General features: G+C 42.7%; 1 protein-coding gene across 2 annotated transcripts in view; it reads right to left on the bottom strand.

Annotated features, from left to right (window-relative positions):
* The window catches only part of DARS2 (aspartyl-tRNA synthetase 2, mitochondrial), a 75927-nt gene that overhangs the window by 36629 nt on the left and 17943 nt on the right, over positions 1 to 21355 (bottom strand). For both annotated transcript variants that reach the window (XM_030207224.1, XM_030207223.1), the window contains exons 4-12: positions 15893 to 15962; positions 13885 to 13986; positions 13003 to 13098; positions 10365 to 10488; positions 7131 to 7177; positions 5666 to 5772; positions 4400 to 4469; positions 2144 to 2323; positions 1627 to 1734 (exon numbers count right to left, since the gene is read on the bottom strand). In XM_030207224.1, the coding sequence (XP_030063084.1) occupies positions 1627 to 1734; positions 2144 to 2323; positions 4400 to 4469; positions 5666 to 5772; positions 7131 to 7177; positions 10365 to 10488; positions 13003 to 13098; positions 13885 to 13986; positions 15893 to 15962 (904 nt within the window). The remainder of the gene's footprint in view (positions 1 to 1626; positions 1735 to 2143; positions 2324 to 4399; positions 4470 to 5665; positions 5773 to 7130; positions 7178 to 10364; positions 10489 to 13002; positions 13099 to 13884; positions 13987 to 15892; positions 15963 to 21355) is intronic.

Below are 21355 nucleotides of genomic sequence, written 5' to 3'. Positions count from 1 at the left end.
GTCTCGACCCTGCCCCCTAGTTCACGGAGATCGAGGCTAATGGCGTCCACGTGGTCGAGAATTTCTTGTTTAGAGGCCTTGATCTCTGCCCTGATCTCCTTGAGACATTTGGCCAGCTCTTTGGGTAATACGGCGCTTAGGGCAGTTCTACGCACTAGAAGCAGCTGATTCAGAGCCGGAAGAGTTTCCCGGATCGGGCGACACGCGCCTCGAGCGGTTTTTCGCCCCTTGTCTCGTCGAGCTCCGCTCTCCTTCTCTCGACTGGGAAGCTGGTGTTTTGCTCATTTTATGTTCGAGACCTCTTCGTGTCTTCAGAGACCGGTCCCACCACTTTTGTAGGACTGGATGACCGCAAATGAAGCGTTTTTTAAGCGGGTAAGCGCGGAGCTAAGGGCTCAGGCAACCATTCAGGTCCGTGACGTCACCGGAAGTCTGGCGCCATCAATTTCTATGGGGACAAACTTTGGTTTAGCGCACCTCTGATAAGTGCAAGATTTTTTGTTACATTTGTATCCCGCGCTTTCCCACTCATGGCAGGCTCAATGCGGCTTACATATTATATACAGGTACTTATTTGTACCTGGGGCAATGGAGGGTTAAGTGACTTGCCCAGAGTCACAAGGAGCTGCCTGTGCCTGAAGTGGGAATCGATCTCAGTTCCTCAGTTCCCCAGGACCAGAGTCCACCACCCTAACCACTAGGCCACTAGGCTTATATGCATGGTTTAAGACCGCTCCTCTGCAGGAAAGACTCCGCATAAGTGCGCGCATGGAATATGGAAGCCCATTGGCGCCTGACAGCCAATGAGATTTCAAATTTACCGCCCCTTTAACTGCCACAGGCAGAATAAGCAAAAGAATGTTGTTAGAGTGTACACTGGGGTTGTCGTTGTTGCGGCAGAACTGTAAGACTTTAACACTGGCTGAACAAATAGAAGTTCTTAAAAAATTAGAAAACAAAGTCAAGCATTTATTGCTAAAGAATATGGTGTCAATCCCAGTCAAATTTCACGTGTCTTGAAGCAGAAAGACCAACTTCTGGAAGACTGGCAAAACAATACAAATCCACAACGGAAACGAAAACGGGCGGGAAAAGCTGAGGAGATAGAAGATGCTCTTCTTCGGTGGTTTTCTCGAGTCAGGAGCAGACAGTTTCCTGTCATTGGTCCACTGCTTATGGAGAAAGCTAACCAGCTAGCTGAAAGTCTTGGACTAACTATTTCAAAGCCACTGTTGGATGGTTGGAAAGATGGAAGGAGAGGAATGCTTGTAAATGTCAGATTCATACATGCTCAGCCCCAGAACATACCTACACCAGAGTACTTGTTACTGTACATACTGGCATGCACTGGGTAATTTTATGTCATATACTACCACCCATGTGTGAAAGTGTCTTTCTAGCGCAGCTCTGAAGCTGTCCTGCATGTATCAACGGTAGCGCAGTTGAACCCCTCTTCAATGTACATCTGTGGCGCTGCCTTTACAGCTAGCCTAAGGAGCTCCCAACCCAGGTCTTTCTCATGGGTCCAGCCCAGCCTCCTCAGACTTGTTCAGTTCTCTGCAATAGTGTGTGGAAATATGCAATATTGGAATGCATACATGAGAAAAGATGTTTAATGACACTCACCGCACCCTCAGAAACACAGATGGCTTTAACAGAGCCCTGAGGTTCACTGAGAGCTTTCTGCAGGAACACAAGCTCTGTGCTTCGGTACAAGTTGCTGACATCAACAATCTGAGGGAATAAACAACCGATAACACAGTGTGAGGGATTACCACGTGACCATGAGGTAACCTAGAGTTCTCAATACCAGAGATCTTGTGAGACAGCAAGGAAAATACAAATTCAACCTTCCATAGAAGGTAGGCTGCACCGGATCACCCGCCTTAGCCCCAGTAATTCCTTCAGTTCACCATCCTCAACTGCAATTATTCTGCCTTCAGTGCACTCCTTCCCACCCCAATAATAATGCTTATGCTTATAGCAGGTAGGCCAGTTCTGATTGAGTAGAAATTAAAAGGAGCAAAAGTGCCAGGCCAAAAAATTAAGGATGCAGAGGCCATCTCTGTGCACTTATGAGACAAAGAATACTTGCACATACAGTATTAAAAAGAGTATGTGTGTAGGTGAGAGATACATGCACCTTCATTCCAAATCGAGTATCTGGTTTGTCAACTCCATAGTTAGCCATTGCCTCAGCATAGCTCAAAGATGGGAATGGGGTAGTTATGGCTTGTTTTTCCTCAGGCCAGCAGTACTGAAGTAAACCCTCAATCAGTCTCCGGATCCCTGCTTGGTCTACAAAGGACATCTCAATATCAATCTGAAATAAAGCAAAAACACTAGTATTAAAATGACACTAGCTGCAAAAATAGTAGATATCCCTTCATCCAGAGAGTCCAAAAGGAGCTATTAGGTGAAAGGGGAGACTGCAGAATGCTTAGGAAGACCTGTGGCAGAGTGTTAGCCCCAAATCTTAGGATACAAGACCTGGTTTTCTCCTGGAGAAGGAAGGGTTACTTAGAGCATGGAAACCCAAGGGTCTGATGTATTAAAGGTTTTCTCCCATTCTGTGTCCTTGGGAAAAGACCTTGATGAATCAGTCATTAATAAGACTGTCACGAATAGCTTAGCACCCGCCTGGGGTTAACCCTGCAGCCACTTGGAAGGTCTATCCTCAGCATTGCTCAGGCCCGCCTGGCAATTTGTAGGACACTGGGACCAGGGATCCCATAGCTCCCATAAAACACCCACAGACCCAAAAACACAAACCAGGATTCTTAGTCAGTCCAGGATAGCAGAGCCAATAAACTAAAAAAGGTTTATTGTCACAGAACTTGCACAGTGAACAGAAAAAGGTGAACTCAGCAAACAATAACAGGTAACTGAATATAGATCAATTATAAAACTATCTAAACATTTGTTTACTACCTGGGTAGTACCTGGGGAGTTCAGGAAAAATAGCTGCTCATAGGTTATAAAATATAACTGTTCACAAGGCCTCAGTAGAGAGATCTTTCTCTCTCCGCTCCCTGGCTGAGACTGGTGAAAATCCAGTACCTTCAGACTAGATTTGAAATCGAGGGCCAGTTAGAGCCCAGGGAATCAATTTTGAAAGTAGCTGCCCAATGGTACTGCAGATTGCCTTTCTATAAGCTGAAACTTGAAGACAGAAAGGGCCAGATGCACTAAGGTCCTCGGAAGAGCCCTTCCCTTACCGATTCCATAGCGAATCGGTAGGGAACGGCCATGCATCAAGGAATCAGAATGCAAATGAGCTGCTCGTTGTAGCTCACTTGCATTCTCTATTCCCTTGGAAGCCAGTCGGCCGGTCAAGAATGTGCAGAGCAGCCAAGCATTATGCTGGCTGCTCTGCCAAGGACATCCAAAAAGGACATCCCTGACGAGCACTACCAGAGCCATGGGCTGGAGCGCAAGCTGCAGCCGTTGGTACAGCCGGTGATCCCTGCCGCCCCACTCTCGGAAGGAGGGGAAGGATTGCACATCAGGACATGTGAGGACGTCCAAATCAAAAACTATTTGGACGTCTCTTTCGATTATGCCCCTCCTCCAGGTCTCTCTCAGCCAATCACAGCTCATTTAGCAGAGACCTGGAGGAGGGGCATAATCAAAAGAGACGTCCAAATAGTTTTTGATTTGGACGTCCTCGCACGTCCCGATGCCGGCGGTTATTTGGGGCACCTCCAAAAAAGAAATAAATATAAATAATTTTCGTCCGTTTCCTTTCTGAAGGAAAAGCCAGCAGGAACAGTGCCTGGGCGCAATCCCGAACAGGAGGGGAGCAGAGAGAAGCAGAGCCGCCGGGGAGGGGTCATTTCGGGCACTGAAGGACACCTATAACAAAAAAAAACTGGGGGGAAAAAACCATCCAAGTGCTTGTCAGGGACGTCCTTTTTTTTGTTTGTTTTAGTGAAAGACGTCCATGTTAGGCACTTTAGAAGGACGTCCCTGACGAGCACTTGGACGTTTTTTCCCAGTTTTTTTTTTTGGTTACATTTATAGAAGTTTTGAAATCCCGCACAGCCCCAACGAGAGGTACAGACCTCCCGTTAGATTTTCCACGGTTAGGCAATCAGAAAACGGTAGTGCATGTCATTACAATACGATTTCTACACATTATAATACTATTTTGCTCATCTGCATTCCGTTTTCATTAGCTGCTACCGTGATCGGAAAATGGCTCGGAGAAGCCTTGATCGTTAATGGCTCGTTAAGTTTAGTGCATCTGGCCCATAGTCTTTTTCTGCAACGGCTTTAAAACTCAAAACAAGCACCATCTGCTGGCCAATTAGGAGAACTACACTTCTTGAAACAATACAGTTTTCAGGCTTAGAAACCCTCTGTTTCATCACACTAAGACCAAATGAGAATTGGCTACCTGAGTGAATTCGGGCTGCCTATCTGGCTTTGAACCTTCATCCCGATAGCAGCGGGCAACCTGGAAGTACCTGCAAACAGAAATCATACTGAACTAAAAATCTATGTCTCTCTGTAAACTGTTTAACACCAACACAAATCATAAAACAGACCACTTTAAAATTCACAGAACTTCCTTATTTCTAAGAGACAACTGAAAGGACCATTCTAAACCTTAAACTAAAGAGCACGTCTGATTTTTTTTTTAAATATTTAAATTTTTATTAAACATCTTTCATGTAACAATATCAAAATAAGTACACTCTCAAATATGCCACAAACGTTTGTTCAATTCCTCAGACCTCTCCACCACTTGCTCATATTATTTCCTCAATTCTCCCTCTCCGCCAACATATCTGAACAATCCATTAACAAACTTAGAGAGGCTTTTACTAAAGATTAGCGCAAGTTATCTGCTGCAGGGCCCAAGTTATCTGCTGCAGGGCTCCTAGAAATAAACAGGTCCTGTGGCAGATAACTTGAGTTAACCTTTAGTAAAAGACATACTTAGGCACATTATTGGTTCTGCAGCATGCCTTCTCTTAAACACCACTTCCCCCTTCCCTTCCACTGAATCCCTTTATTCCTCCCTGCTACTTCTAAATTGTTTTAATCTTATTACGATTTTGACCCTAGAAACATGCTTCAAAGTCTATTAAATTCTCTTTTAGCCATTTTCATTTTCTTTAAACAAGAAGCTGTGTTTGGTGTGAGGGTTCCCTTTATTGTGAAAGAACAAAAACATCTTCTGCAAATCAAAACTACCCAAAAATGTTCAGTCATTTTTATGTTTAGGAAAAATGACATGTCAATCTTTGTGATAAGTGACTAGACTGGGGATTTTTTTTTTTTTGTCCAGGCCGTCAACCATCAAGGTTAGATTAAAGGACAGTCTGCAGTGGTTTGTCTTGCTGAATGGTGGTCCTGGGTTTGGATGCTGTCTGATGAGGCAGCTGAACCTGGGCTTGCTATGGAGGTAGTGTGCTGAGGCCTGTTGAAGGGAGAGAAGGCAATTCTACCAGTATATCAGCCAACCAGCAATACTGAGGGTTTTGTCTTTGAGCAGGTATCCCTCCAGCCCCAAGGAGGGCACAGATCATGAGTACCATCCAGACTAATCTACCTTGGGGAGAGAACAGAATGGCAGAGACCACTGGGAATCAAGGGAAACCACCTCCTCACACTCTCTGGAAGAAACCAAAAGAAAATAAATTGAGGGACCACTTACCTGTCCAGGCCCCCAACCATCAAGAGCTGCTTAAACTGCTGTGGACTCTGTGGTAGGGAGTAAAACTTTCCAGGCTCCCTGGAGGGCACCACAAATTCCTTCGCACCCTAGTACATTCAGTCCAGTAGAAAAAGAAGAAGATAAGGTAAAAATAAAAAGAAAGGAAGAAGAGAAGAAAGGAAAAGAGAAATAAACCGGGGAAGACAAGAAGAGGAAAAAAAAATAAAAGAAAGATAGATAAGAGTCGGCTGAGGGGGATATGACTGAGGTTTATAAAATCCTGAGTGGTGTATAACGGGTAGAAGTGAACTGATTTTTTTCAAAATGTACAAACACCAGGGGACACTGAATGAAATTACATGGAAATACTTTTAAAACAAATAGGAGGAAATATTTTTTTAACTCAAAGAACAGTTTTAAGCTCTAGAACTCGCTGCCAGAGGATGTGGTAACAGCAGTTACGTTTCTGGAGGAAAAGTCCGTATTCCATTATTGAGATGAACGTGGGGGAAGCCGCCACTTGTCTTTTTTTTTTTTGTTACATTTGTACCCCGCGCTTTCCCACTCATGGCAGGCTCAATGCGGCTTACATGGGGCAATGGAGGATTAAGTGACTTGCCCAGAGTCACAAGGAGCTGCCTGTGCCTGAAGTGGGAATCGTCTTGGGATTGGTAGCATAAAATGTTGCTACAAATTGGGTTTCTGCCAGGTACTTGTGACCTAGATTGGTCACTGTTGGAGGAAGTATACTGGGCTAGATGGACCATTGGTCTGATCCAGTATGGTTATTGTTATGTTTCTTAACTTATTGCTTTACAGGAGCAGCAGGTTCTGTCTCTACCACTATCAAAGGCAGTATTTCAGAAACACATTTTAGCATCTGTGTTGCCTGAGGTACCTCAGAGGAGCTGTGCTCCTCCCCACAGCAACGGCATAGAAGAGACTGCTCGGACAATTTAGCAGAGAGCAGAACTCCCTCAGCAACTGGGACAGGATGCCCAGAAAGAAGCTACTTATAGCTAGAGCTTCCATGCACTGCTAGAAAGCTACAGCACAAAGTATAGGTTAAAAAAAAAGTACCCAGGGATCATTTGGGTCACTGTTTCCAGAACTCCGCTCTCTCTAGGATCTGGTCTCAATTCATTTCTCCATTACTCTATTACTCAGGACTGAGAAGCTGACGGCTAAACATTTCAAGTCAGTCTCCAGGAGGCAACTGGGTATGAGGAACACATGCAGGAATCAGGTGACCCACAGAAGTCTGCACAAACTGCTCTTAGGCGATAGACCCTAAAAGGCACCTTCCCATACCAACTTCACACCAGTGTACTCCTTTGTTCTCATTCATTTTTAGTATTTATTTACTAGTTTAATGTTTTTAGAAAACACACACTTCTAGGCAACAAATACAGAAAGTGGATGGAGATAAGGCTGACACAGAGCAAAACAAACTCAGCACACATACCCCTGGAGTACTCTTAAACAGCGTTGGCGTTTCCACATCCACAAATCCTGAAGCAAAGAAAAGCACAGTGTTACATAGCCTTTGGAGCAGAACTTAAACCAGTACACCAGGAGCCCCCCCCATAAAAAGGCAAACTTAGGAGAAATGCTTTTGAACTGTACTATATACGGAGCAGCTTCTCTGCTTTGACCAGAAAGACAAGGAAATGGGGGCAATGGAGGATTTCTAGAGCTGGTTTCCCTCTAGATTCCCAGGTTGGGGAGATCTGTACATCACCTTTTCTTTTATTTATTTTTATCTGTTACATTTGTATCCCACATTTTCCCACCTTTTTGCAGGCTCAATGTGGCTTACATATAACCGTTAATGGCGTTAGCCGATTCCGGTCTGAACAAATACAAGGTATGAACAAATACAGGTGAGATTGTAGTAGAATGAGGTACATGTGTGTTAGGTACATTTGGGGGGAAATAGAGAGGGAGAGGAAGAGTTAGGTAGAGTTAGGATGTGTCATTACGACCTTTGGTTACATTGTATCGCATGTGACCAGGTATTTTTTATGTTGGGTCGGTGGGGTATGCTTTTCTGAACAGGTCTGTTTTTAGTACTTTCCGGAACTTTAGGTGGTCGAGTATGGTTTTTACTGCTTTTGGCAGTGTGTTCCATAGTTGTGCGCTTGAGTAGGAAAAGCTAGATGCATAGGTGGATTTATATTTGAGTCCTTTACTGCTTGGGTACATAAGCACTGCCACGCTGGGAAAAGACCAAAGGTCCATCAAGCCCAGCACTCTGTCTCCGACAGCGGCCAATCCAGGCCCCAAGAACCTGGCAAAAAAACCAAAATTTAATAACGATCAATGGACTTTTCCTTCAGAAATCTGACCAGACCCCCTTTAAACTCAGCAAGGACAGCTGCTGTCACTACCTTCTCCAGTAATGAGTTCCAGAGTGTCTAACTACGCGTTGAGTAAAGAAAAACTTTCTCCGATTTGTTTTAAACCTACCACATTCTAATATCATCTTGTGTCCCCTGGTTCTATTATTGTTAGAAAGCGTAAAAGAACGCTTCACATCTCTCCGCTCTATCCCGCTCATTATTTTGTAAACCTCTATCATATCACCTCTCAGCCGCCTTCTTTCCAGGCTAAAGAGTCCTAGCCGTCTTAACCTCTCCTCATAGGGTAGTCATCCCATCCCTTTTATCGTTTTTGTCGCCCTTCTCTGCACCTTCTCCAATTCCTTTATATCTTTTTTGAGATGAGGCGACCAGAACTGAACACAATACTCCAGGTGCGGTCGCACCATGGAGCGATATAACAGCATTATAACATCCTGAAGATTTCAACGTCCTATCCACGATGACTCCCAAATCCCTTTCTCGATCTGTAACTCCTAACGCGGAACCTTGCATAACATAGCTGTAATTCGGGTTCCTCCTTCCCACATGCATCACTTTGCACTTGTCAATGTTGAACTTCATCTGCCATTTGGACGCCCAATCCCCCAGTCTCACAAGGTCTTCTTGTAATTTTTCACACTCCTCCCGCGACGAGACGACCCTGGATAATTTTGTGTCATCTGCAAATTTAATTACCTCACTAGTTACTCCCATCTCGAGGTCATTTATAAATATGTTAAAAAGCAGCGGTCCCAGCACAGACCCCTGTAGTGGAGGTTTAGGTATGATCGTGCTGATTTTGTGGTGTTTCTGCTTGGCAATGGTTCAACAATGAGAGTTAAGAATTGTGTTCCACTGAAATTAAGGAGTAGATCAAAGACACATTTTTAATGCACTCCAAGCAGTCTTTTCACTATATTATAGCCACTATCTTCCATTTACCCTCCTGTTTACTAAGCCTCGCTAATGGTTGCCACACGGCAATGCCAACATAGTCCATTCAAAATGAATGGGCCATGCCGGCATTAGCGCACGGCAGCTGCTAGCGCCACTTAGTACACGGGGGGAGGGGGGGTTATGCAGTCCTCACTTATATTTTTTTCAAAACAAAACCATCAGTCTAAATGAACTGTTTAAATGAAGTCACTGATAATCAAACTATCATTGCAGGCTGCTTGTGATAAAGCTATTGAGAACATCTTTCAGAGCAGTTTTCACAGGTAAGTTAGCATTTAACTGGGTTCACCCCAAATACAAGTAAATTCTGCACCTTATTCAACGACACATGTACTTTTCCCTGCACGGTCAGAGGCATTCTCACAGGCTGGGTTAGATCAGAGCAAGCAACAACAAACGTAGTCGTGGATTTTCAAAATTATGCATGTCATTCTGACTGGAAAAAGTATCAACACAGAAAGCAGATACGGTTTCTGAAGTTACTTTTCCAGGGGCAATAATCACACCAAAATTACTCTGATTATTAGTCTTTTACATTCAAAGCCACAGCAGCATGAGTGAAGGAATAGTGAAAGTTCTGCTTGGAAGGACGTATCTATTTAAGAAGAAATTATAGTAGACTTGGCAACGCTCCTGAAGAAGCTGTATGTGAAACAGTGGCACTCTGTACAGCAAACCAATATGTGTTCTTTCAGATAACTGTCCTAATCTTAGTTTATAAAGAAGTTTTATGAAAGCAAGAACAAAAGATACTAAAAAACAAAAAAAAAGAAAGAAATTAAAAAGAAGACATTTAAGGAGTTTTTTTTTTTAAAGACTGATGATAAAGCTTGCCCAGTAGAAGTCCCTTATAATAGGGCAGGTTACTGAGCTACTGAAGTCTTTTTCCTCCTTTTTTTGTTTTTTTAATTGAACTAAGTATTTATTTGAATAACTTGTGTTGTGTTATATTGGATTAATTCATTGAACAAGTTTTGCCCAACAATACGTTTTCACCTGATTATTAGTCCAAATCACGCAGGTGGAAAGTGCCCCCAGTGTGTACACCAATGCAGGTGGTTTAATTATTGCCCCTAAAGTAAATATGCTTCTTGGGTCTCTCAGATGCTCATACAGTGCCTTAAGGTACATGTTGCTATTGTCTGGCCATGAGTTATCCCATACTTATTGCATAATCAAGGATTTTTTTTGCCCAGGCCCTTATTAAACAGCTGTGAATGGACTCTTCCTGTCATTTTTAGGTTACTTATAATAAATGACCTGCATCACCCTAGGACTGGCTGAATGACTCAAAGACACTGCAGTTGAGAAAACTCATTATGCTACTATTAACTGTAACAAGTAGAAAAACAAAGCCAGGCCCCTAGTTGCCTTCTTACCATGCAGGTTACATAGATACTCCCTCATCTTCATCACGACCTCCGATCTCAGCCTCAGGTTCGACTGCAGCGGTCCACTACGCAGGTCCAGGTAACGATACTGCAGGCGAAGTGCTTCCAGCTTCTGTACAAACATGACACCAAATTAGAAGCAGAAAGTCAAGTGGCAAGTGGACTCGGGAGATGGCCAACAGTCCGCCACCCCTTCTCCAGCATTTTAACAGAAGGAAGCAAGGTACAGACTCTATGATACATACTATCATGTTACCTCTCGATAAACTACATTCGTATATTATTTTACCAATAATGACCAACAGGAAAGGCACTTCCTGCCCTAATGATCTTTAAATCAGATCCCTTCCATTGCAACTCAACCTAAAGTCAGCTAAGAGCAGCACTTTGCGATTTCAAGCTGCAGCAGAATACCTCACTTAGTTGGCTAGGTTTCAGTGGATTTCAGCTTGCCACTGCAGTTGACTACTCTGGGCCAGCTAAGGGGGTCTTTTACTAAGCCAGAATAGTATTTTCAGTTCGTGGAAGAAATCAGCTGGTGGTAAATGCCAAGACGCCCAAAGGAATATAATGGATGTCTCACCGGCTGATTTCTACCGCGAGCTAAAAATGCTACCACAGCTTAGTAAAAGACCTCCTAGGCGAAATGACTAAGGCAAAAAATCTTCACTCCCCCAATCAAACACCCCATTTTAGGTCGCCCACTTTTAAAACAGCTAAACCTTTGGTGGAAATTTTCACCCTGGGTATGTAGCCAGTTCAAATTCTGAGCTAGACCTTGCTGAAAATCTGACAGTTTACTGCACCAATCTTCTTACTGGCAGGGGAAATCAAATAAACTGCCAAGAAAACTCTCGGATACTTAAGGATAATTTACTTATGGTACTTATCGAAAAATAACAGAATAGCATGAGTGAAACAAATAAGGAAGTGACAGAGCTTGAGCAATGGGAAACACAGGAGGACTGACAGAGCAAATTCAGCTGAGGAAATGCTAATCTAAATAGGTGGATTTTTTGACAGGGATGAAAACACTTTGCCTCTAACATCTAAAGAGAAATATGGTTTCTTTTTTCAAATTGATGAAAAATAAAGAGCCAGCTTAAAGACCTGTAAGGCAGTTTCCTCTTCACAGAGTTCTGGCTCAAGGATTTTACTAGAAAAAAAAAACGTATGTGGGAGCAAAAACTTCTACAGAAAGATCTTTACCCATTTTTTATACGGTAACACAGTGGAGACGACAGATAAAGGTTAAAACGGCCTACTCAGTCTGTCCAGCATGGTGTTTAGGGTTGTATCTGCTACTCTGTAGAAATTGCCCTCCCTACATGGCTTTTTGGAAGCATAGAATGATAATCTGGGATGAACCACTATTCCGTTCAAGTTATCCCAGTGCTTTGTTAAAAGGTAGGAGAATGGAAACAATAATTTCTTTACCCCAAACCTTTTATCGTTTTGTCTTCAACACTTCCTTCAGAAATCCAGGTATTGAGTACTCTTTCCATGAAAAAATATTTCCTGACATTGATCCTGAATCTACCTCCTTAGAACTCAATGTCACAACCCCTAATTTTGTTGCTTCCTTTGGTAAAGGTTAGTTTGTGCATTATACCTTTTAGGTATTTGAATATCTGATTCATATCTCCCTTGTCTCTCCTCTCCGCATATGCATCCTATATAATAATTTGCACCTCCAACGTTCCGTGGCTGGCTGGGTTCGTAACATCTCCTGACGTCAGCCAGCCTCCAGCGTTCCATTCCCCCCTCACTGTCCAGCCCTCGCATCAAGACGTAATGACATCAGAGGGCGGAACAGTGAGAGGGAAGGTAACGCTGGAGGCGAGCGGACGTCAGGGGATGTTACGAATGGAACGAAGCCAGCCAGCCAGAGAACGTTCAGGTACAAAGAAGAACAGAATCGCGGGACATCGAGGGCAGGGAAGGAGAGGAGAGAATCGTGGCACATGGATGGGAGGGCAGGGAAGAGGAGAATCGCTGGGCATGGAGGGAAGGGCAGGGAAGACAGAAAGAAATTGCTTACAAGACAGCCTTCCTAGGGCCCATTTCATTGTTGAGGAAACAGGCTTGGTTCCACTAATGTTTATATAGTAGATGAAAGCAGATAAAGACCAGCATGGTCTATTCAGTCTACCTAGTAAGGTAGTTAGGGTTGTAAGTGCAGCTCTACATATGAACATAAGTATAGCCATACTGGGTCAGACCAATGGTCCATCTAGCCTAGTATCCGGTTTCCAGCAGTGGCCAATCCAGGTCACAAGTACCTGTGCAGGTTACTCCCAACTATATCTTTTTTCGAAACGTGAAAGTAATTTAAGTTTTGCTCTTAGTGGAAATGCTCTATCCTTTGATTCCATTCAGTTGCTATATAGGAATCCTGTAGATTTATCCCACACCTTTGTGAATTCCATCACTGTTTTGTCCCTGCCACCTCCACTGAGAGAGAGTTCCATGTATCCACCATCCTTTTGGTGGAAACAAAATTTCCTGATCTTGATTTCAAGCTTACTTCTTTGCAGCCTTATTTCATGCCTCTAGTTCTACAGCAAAAGCAAAATGTTGTCCTCATCATCAGAATCAGTGATGCGTTTCGCATGCGACACTGTACCTTCACAAAGCTTTTCATCTCAAATGGCAGCTTCTTGCAGGAGTTAAGAAGATCTGCTCGTTTTGCCTGGACTTCAATGTGCCCTGTTGGCATTCTCTGAAACACAAGTGAAAAGAGAAGACCTTATACTCTTGGCTCTGTTCATCTCAGAATCATTTTCCAGCACCTACCTGCTGTATCAGAGTTTTGCTCACTTCATTTTTTTTTTTTTTTTTTAATTTTTAGAAGTCTTTATTCAATGGGAATAAACAAATGGGAATAAACAATGTCACAAATCAGGTAGCCAGGCTGTCATCAACAGCATCTGAATAATGCAGTACATCAGGGGTAGACAACCTTTATACACAGAGGGCTGCATGAATGTCAGTACTACCTCTAGATGACTCCAACATTATGTAATGTCGGAAGTGGAAATGAACAGAGCTCTATAGACCATCTATGATAAATAAAGTAAAAATTTGACTAAAAAAACAATGGAAGCAAACTGCTATACTGGTTATTCAGAAATTATCTGCAAAACACAGTATTTAAAATCACCAGAACTCTGGTTAATGATGTTTTTTGTGTATACTTCCCATGGTCTCACGAGTTGAATAAAATTTAAAAATGGGCCACAGGTTGCCCACTCCTGCAGTACACAAATACAAGGCCATTTATAGCTGCAGCCACAAAGCAAACTTACAGTTAACCACGGGATCACCAGACTGGCTAATTATTTTTCAAAGAAAATAAATCTGAATATTTTTTTTTTCAGAATCTCAAAATACAGAGTTATTTCTATGATGATGCCACGGGGTAATTCCGCCCAGAAAAGCTGTGAAGACTCTCTGGGTTTTTTTTTTTACACAAGTAACAAAGTGATGAGGACTGAAAGGCACTCACAGGGTTCTCCTGTCCTCGAGGGCGGGGAATGACCGTTCCCGTCACTTGTACGACCGACTCCAAGGGAGCTTCACTTAGAAGCTTCTTCAAATCAGAGGAAGCCTATGGAAACGAAGATATGGGATTAACACTACTTTTCAGAAGAAGTCTAAACATTGTTATATTACATGCAAAGATATGGTCTACAGCCTATCTTTTTAACACAGAAATGTCACACAGCAACCCCTCTCCCCAAATATAAAGAATTCTTACTCTCTCCATCACTCTGGAAAAAAAAAAAAGATTTCTGCTCACAAAATGGAAGAAAGTGGATTGGAAATGTTTATCTGTAAAAGTTATCAGCAATGCCAAACTAAATGTGTGGCATAGACTGTAGATATCCTACATGACAGAGTGTGACAACACAACCTATAGGATACATGAGTAGAATGTATTAAGTGTACCTACATAACTCCATCTGCTGGCAGGAGTGCATAACCCATCTGTGTCGGTCTAGATGGACTAAAGGAAAGCAAATTAGCAGGTAAGCTCTAATTTTTCCTTATGTGCAAAACTGGACCTATTCTATAACTGCACACCCAATTACACACCTAACTTTGGGCGCCATTTATAGAATTTGGGGGTTAGTGCTGAAAATCAACTGTTGTAACAGGGAGAGGGAACATCCTGGAGACAGGCAGACCAACCTGTTCCGGTCACCAGGTGTGAGGGAGGCAGGATGTGAAAGTGTCAGGGAGCATTATTTCAAGATGAAATGGCATCTGTTGCCAAAATGCAGACCGTGTCGGGTCTGACTAATAAACTACAGCTGAGACACTCTCCATTTTGAAGGCTCCTTGTGCTTTTTTGGTTCTTTCCGAATTTTACACCTGCTATTCATTTGTCTAGAACCTACATTAGATGCCCAGTGCTGAAATTCAGTGCCAAGCTCCTACCTATTCCCCACCCTAATCTGTCCCTGTTACCACCCACATTTAGGCTCCTAGATGTGGGTAGTTTAGTGAAATTTGGAGCATAAATTTAGGCAATCAGCAGTAGTAAATTTCAAAGAGGTCAATTTAGGAGTCTAACTCTCATTTAGGAATCTAAACCTTTTGAAAATTGACTTGAGATTTTTCTACACATGGCTGTTTGATCAAAGGAACCACTGCCCATCCTCTTCTTCCTCCAGACCTGGACTTCTGCTACCCATAGCCCAGCTGTTTGAAAACTTACAAAAGAGGACATATATAAGGTCCTACCTGACTATTTTCTGAGGTGCTAGTCTGCTGAAGAAAGGAAAGCAGTGTGGAGCCCTGGAAGCTACGGTGTGGCTAGAACTATGCACTCTTAGTTTAACCAAGAAGCAATAAGAAGAAAAAAATAAAATGAATATAATATACAGACAGCTGTGAAGGTCTGAATTGGAACCCAGATCCTTTAAAGAGCCCAGGTTAACAGTGAATATTTAGCCTCTCTCCGTTTTCTTTCTGGTGTCCACTGCTTTAGGTAGTTGGTAGGCAAGGAATCACAGTCACGTTTATTTGCTATGGCATCTTGGATTCCCTGAGCTCTAGCACTAAACGGAAAATGCTTGAGTGTCTGTAGCAATTATTGCCTTACTGCTTCACATTTCTGTGTTGAAGGAGCAAGCAGTTTCTGGAACTTACTCCTCTTACCCTCTCTGCCCCAGCTTCAGTGCCATCTCCCTGCAAGACCTGTCAACAAGTTCATGTCGTAACAGCTAGACTGAATCACTCGGAAGTTTTACCCCAACACACCACTAGATTTATGAAGCCAATTTCCATAAAATAAGGAGGATTACAAGTTCATAGATGCAGTGAAATAAAACCAGGACTTTATTATATGAAGCATGCTAGTAACCCAACTCAGTCTTGTAAGGCCTCTGAAATCTGGCACTTCTGATCCTAGTTCTTAGAGCACTGTGCCTGCTGAACAAGAAACAGCCTCAGAGCACAATGCATCTACAAGCGGAGAATCTGAAGGATTTGCTGAAAGAAAGTCATACCTCATCGTCCTGTGGTACAACGATTTGGGTGAGTCCATGAAAATCTCGTAGGACCAAGAAAAAACCATGCCTGATATAAAGGGAAGCAAAATCTTTTTAAGAATTCTGAAACCAACCATGTTAGAGTTAATGTAACTTCTTAAAAAAAAAATGACATTCATACACAGCACAGATAATACAGTTTGAATGTCCTCTTGATGTAGCACTTTTCTACCAACTCAGTGTTTCCCAAACCTGATCCTGGAGGCACCCCAGCCAGTCAGGGTTTTGAGATATCCACAATGAATATTCATGACAGAGATTTGTATGCAGTAGTGCATGCAGATCTCTCATGAATATTCAATGTGGATATCCCAAAACCCTGACTGGCTGGGGTGCCTCCAGGATCAGGTTTGGAAAACACTGTACTAACTCATGAGACACAGAAAGTTTTCCCATTGCTGATGACCACTGATGAAAAAGTGATCAAAACCCATCAAACAAAACAAATAACCACTACATAACTACTAGAGGTAATTTAAAACACAGTACTTATAAAAATTCCTAAAACATGTCTATTTTATAAAGGCAACCTATGTGCATTTGTAAAATAGTCTCCAACCGTAATCCCCAACAGCATTCAAATGTTCTTCCAGAAACTGACACCTTCTCCGAGGCAAGCATACAAGTGTGTCTCTACTCTATGCATGCATACAAATAAATTAGAAAGTACATACGGCCACTGATACTCCACACCTGCGCTGCTCAAACTATGCCCCTGGATCAAGTACAAGCAAATCACAAGAAGTATACATGCTCTTATCGGTACATGTATTCATACTTATACAACCATACAGCAAGAGTCATCTTTCATGTGTAAAACACGTTTGTAGTAAGCAATTCAATCATTATGAATGCACATGGTTGGGTGGCTGGTGGATGGGATGCTCGCTTGGTAACTTGCTTACCTGGTGCCAAGGTGATGAACCTCACGTCTCATTAAGACAGAATTCTAGACGGGGTGGAACCTGTTGATGTGGTAAATGTGGGTATTGATGACGTTAGAAGGTGTGAGAGGACCTATTTAAGCTGATAGTACAATCTCTGATTTTAAGTAAATTAGATTACTGTAATGGTATTTACTTAGGTCTTCCGAAACGAGTGCTAAGTCCAAAATGTGGTAACCCGTTTGATTTTCTCCTTAAAGAAATCATATAAAATTACACCTTGTTTTATGAAATTGCATTGCACTGTTGAGTGTTGTTTAAGATGGGATGTCTCCTATTTAAGATCACTTATGGATTAATACCACAATATATGCTCTCTTTAGCACATTATTCAACTGCGAATCAAACTTATAATACCTGAGTTTTATCTTTATTTACTTTCCCCAGTCCTCAGGGGATCACTTCTAAGAGAATATTTACTTGCCTGTTCGCTTATCAAGCAGCTAATTTGTGGAACTCCCTTTCTATCAAATTAAGGAACTTACCCACTTATTATCTCTTTAAGAAGGGTCCAAAGACCCTGTTCTTTAATAAATACAGTGTAATCCTCTTAAAGTGCAAGGGTCTGGGACCAAAGAAATGCATGCAGTTATGTAACTGGAGCGTGAACTTAACCGTTGTGACCCAAAGAAGCTTGACATCTGATAAATATATGTACAGTACTGTTTATTATTATACGTACAGTATACAGTCTCCGTTAACTGATGTTAGGCTTACTTGAAGTAATCAGTTATAGTCCTCTGTGCACTATTGGGTCAGTGAGTTCCATAGACTACGTCTGCCAGACGGTAAAAACTGTCATAGCCCCGACATCCAGAGGCCTCCAGATAGGCCCGCACGGTGTTGAGACTCTCCAGCGCTCTTGCAAAAGTGACAGGAGGTTGTTGAATTTCGTCAGCATGTGCCTCGCTGCTCATTTCATCATCTGTTTCATCATCAGCCGTTGTTGCCTGCCTTTAGGCGCATATCTCAACATCAGTGCTGTCGCCAGCTGTTTGTAGATCGTAATCAACAGCTACGTAGTGATGAAACTCCTCTTCAGTAACACCAGCTGGGATGTCAATAACCTGTTCATCTGACACGTTTGCAACAGCTGCATCTGTTTCGTCTCTCTCCAGTTCACAATGGTTGCCTGTGTAACATGATTCCAGGCTTCTTTCTGCATATGTAGGGAATCCAACAGTGATAGATTATGAGCCAGTTCAACAGCACGTTTATCCTTGCCAGTCTGGTCATCCATAACGCTCATCAGACGACATAGCACAAGAGCCCGATAATGTTGTTTGAAATTGGCTATTATGCACTGATTCATAGGTTGGATCAGAGAGGTAGTGTTTGGTGGCAGGAAGGCCACCTTGACGTTAGACAGCCTGACATCATCCCTGTGTGCAGCACAATTATCACAAAGCAACAAAATCTGACGCTTTTGTGCCCGCATTCTAGTGTCTAACTTCTTTAGCCACTGCTTCCAAATTTCCCCAGTCATCCATGAATTTGCGATAGTCTCGTATGACACAGCAATTCGCTTAACTTTCTTTAAGCAATGGGGCTGTTTGCTCTTTCCAATGACGAGGGGGTTCCAACTTCTCACTCCCATCCATACTGCAGCAAAGGAGGATCATCAGTCAGTCCTTCAATGTTTTACCTCCAGTAGTTTTGGCATGTTTGAATGCAAGTGTTAATTGCTCGCCTGTAGAGACCGTTTTTGTCAACATTGAAAATGTCACGAGGAAGAACTTAAACAACCCAATTTTCAGCACCCAAGTCATCAGCGTCTTGTTTCTCACCATGCTGTTTCTTGAATTTTATGTTGTTCCTTTCCTTCCATCTTTCCAACCATCCAACGGTTGCTTTGAATTCAGTTAGTCCAAGACTTTCACCTAGCTGATGGGAAACTGTCTGCTCCTGACTCGAGAAAACCACTGAAGAGCATCTTCTACCTCCTCAGCTTTTCCCGCCCTTTTACATTTCCTGTGTGGATTTGTATTGTTTTGCCAGTCTTCCAGAAGCTGATCTTTCTGCTTCAAGACACGTGAAATTTGACTGGGATTGACACCATATTCTTTAGCAATAGATGCTTGACTTTGTTTTTTGTAATTTTTTAAGAACTTCTATTCGTCCAGCCAGTGTTAAAGCCTTACAGTTCTGCTGAGACGACGACTCCTGTGTACACTCTAACAACATTCTTTTGCTTATTCTGCCTGTGGCAGTTAAAGGGACAGTAAATTTGAAATCTCGTTGGTTGTCAGGTGCCAATCGGCTTCCATATTCTGTGCGCGCGCTTATGTGGAGTCTTTCCTGCAGAGGAGCGATCTTAAACCATGCATATAAGCGAATCTTGCACTTATCAGTGGTGCACTAAACCGAAGTTTGTCCCCACAAAAATTGATGGCACCAAAAACGGGACCAAAGTACGGCATGCAGTTAAACAGAGTATGCGCTTATCCGACGTGCACTTAAATGGAGTGCACTGTATGTGATAAGGAAATTATTTATTATATCATTATGTTTTGTCATATAGATTATTTTAGTTATTTTTATTTCTTTATACTTTGTTACATCCTAGATTTTTTTTTTAAGCTTCTTGGATGTAACCCGCTGTGAACTATCAAACTGGTATTAACGGGCTATAACAGACCTAACTGTAAAACTCTGAAAGCCAAATGTAGACTTTTAGGCAGAAAGCTGAAACCCGGAAGCTTCAGAGTAGCATCCTGAAAAATGCTCCTGTTCCATACACAGGATCCTAGAGGCAGGCTGAGCTCCACATTCCCAATGTCTGTATGAAAACAAATAGCTCTGGTAAGGAGGGCCTTCGATTTGTTAGGAAGCGGGCAACATTTTCAGGAAAGGGAGCCCTAGTCTAAAAGGATGGGCTCTGCCTTATCCAAAGGTGGAACTAGGCTGCTGGCATTATTGTTCACAAAGGAGACTATAGGGGAAAGCCAACTATCACTACCAAGCACATGCTTCTGAGTATATCTTCAAAAGATACTGGCAAAAATGCTAATTCAGAAAATTCCAACAGAGAAGCTGTGATAGGCTGAAATAGCCCAGATACATTTAAATAACAAATAGAGAGGCCCCACCTAGAGTATTGTGTTCAGTTTTGGAGGCCGTACCTTGCGAAGGATGTAAAAAGAATTGAAGCGGTGCAAAGAAAAGCTACAAGAATGGTAAGGGATTTGCGTTACAAGACGTATGAGGAGAGACTTGATGACCTGAACATGTATACTCTGGAAGAAAGGAGAAACAGGGGTGATATGATACAGACGTTCAAATATTTGAAAAGTATTAATCCGCAAACAAACCTTTTCCGGAGATGCGAAGACAGTAGAACGAGAGGACATGAAATGAAATTGAAGGGGGGCAGACTCAAGAAAAATGTCAGGAAGTATTTTTTCACGGAGAGAGTAGTGGATGCTTGGAATGCCCTCCCGCGGGAGGTGGTGGAAATGAAAACGGTAACAGAATTCAAACATGCGTGGGACAAACATAAAAGAATCCTGTTCTGAAAGAATGGATCCTAAGGAGCTTAGCCGAGATTGGGTGGCAGAGCCGGTGGCGGGAGGCGGGGAAAGTGCTGGGCAGACTTATACGGTCTGCGCCAGAGCCGGTGGTGGGAGGAGGGGCTGGTGGTTGGGAGGCAGAGATAGTGCTGGGCAGACTTATACAGTCTGTGCCAGAGCCAGTGGTGGGAGGCGGGGCTGGTGGTTGGGAGGCGGGGATAGTGCTGGGCAGATTTACACGGTCTATGCCCTGAAAAGGACAGGTACAAATCAAGGTAAGGTATACACAAAAAGTAGCACATATGAGTTTATCTTGTTGGGCAGACTGGATGGACCATGCAGGTCTTTTTCTGCCGTCATCTACTATGTTACTATGTTAATGTTTTCACATTTCCCTCCAACAGCTAGCCAGACTGTGAATACTTTGAATTATCTGCATATGAATGCAAGAAGTGAATGCATGACAAAAAGAAAAAAAAAAGCAATGGAGACATTATAGACATTTTGGAGTGGCCTAGTGGTTAGAGCATCAGTCTTGACATCAAGAGACGGCTGGTTCAATTCACACTGCTGCTCCTTGTGATCTTGGGCAAGTCGCTTAATCCTCCATTGCCTCAGGTACAAAATTAAATTGTGAGCCCTCCAGGGACAGAGAAATACCCAGTGTACCTGAATGTAACTCACCTTGAGCTACTACTGAAAAAGGTGTGAGCAAAAATCCAAATTAATAATAATAAAATTTCAGACAGACCTGGTGGAAAGAGGATAACCAATGAGACACTATGATGCCAGGGTACAAATTATATTAAAACTGGTAGAAGGGTGATGTTATATATCATGTTTCTTCGATTCTAAGACACCCTTGATTCTAAGACGCACTCCCCCCCCCCCCTTTTGCAAACAAGAGGGAAAAAAACCACTCGATTCTAAGATGCACCCCCATTTTGCAAAAGTGAAAAATATGTTAA

This window comes from Microcaecilia unicolor, chromosome 6, assembly GCF_901765095.1.
Source record: "Microcaecilia unicolor chromosome 6, aMicUni1.1, whole genome shotgun sequence".
Lineage (NCBI taxonomy): Eukaryota > Metazoa > Chordata > Amphibia > Gymnophiona > Siphonopidae > Microcaecilia > Microcaecilia unicolor.
Note: the sequence above shows the minus strand (reverse complement) of the source record. Positions and strands in the feature narration are given on the sequence as shown.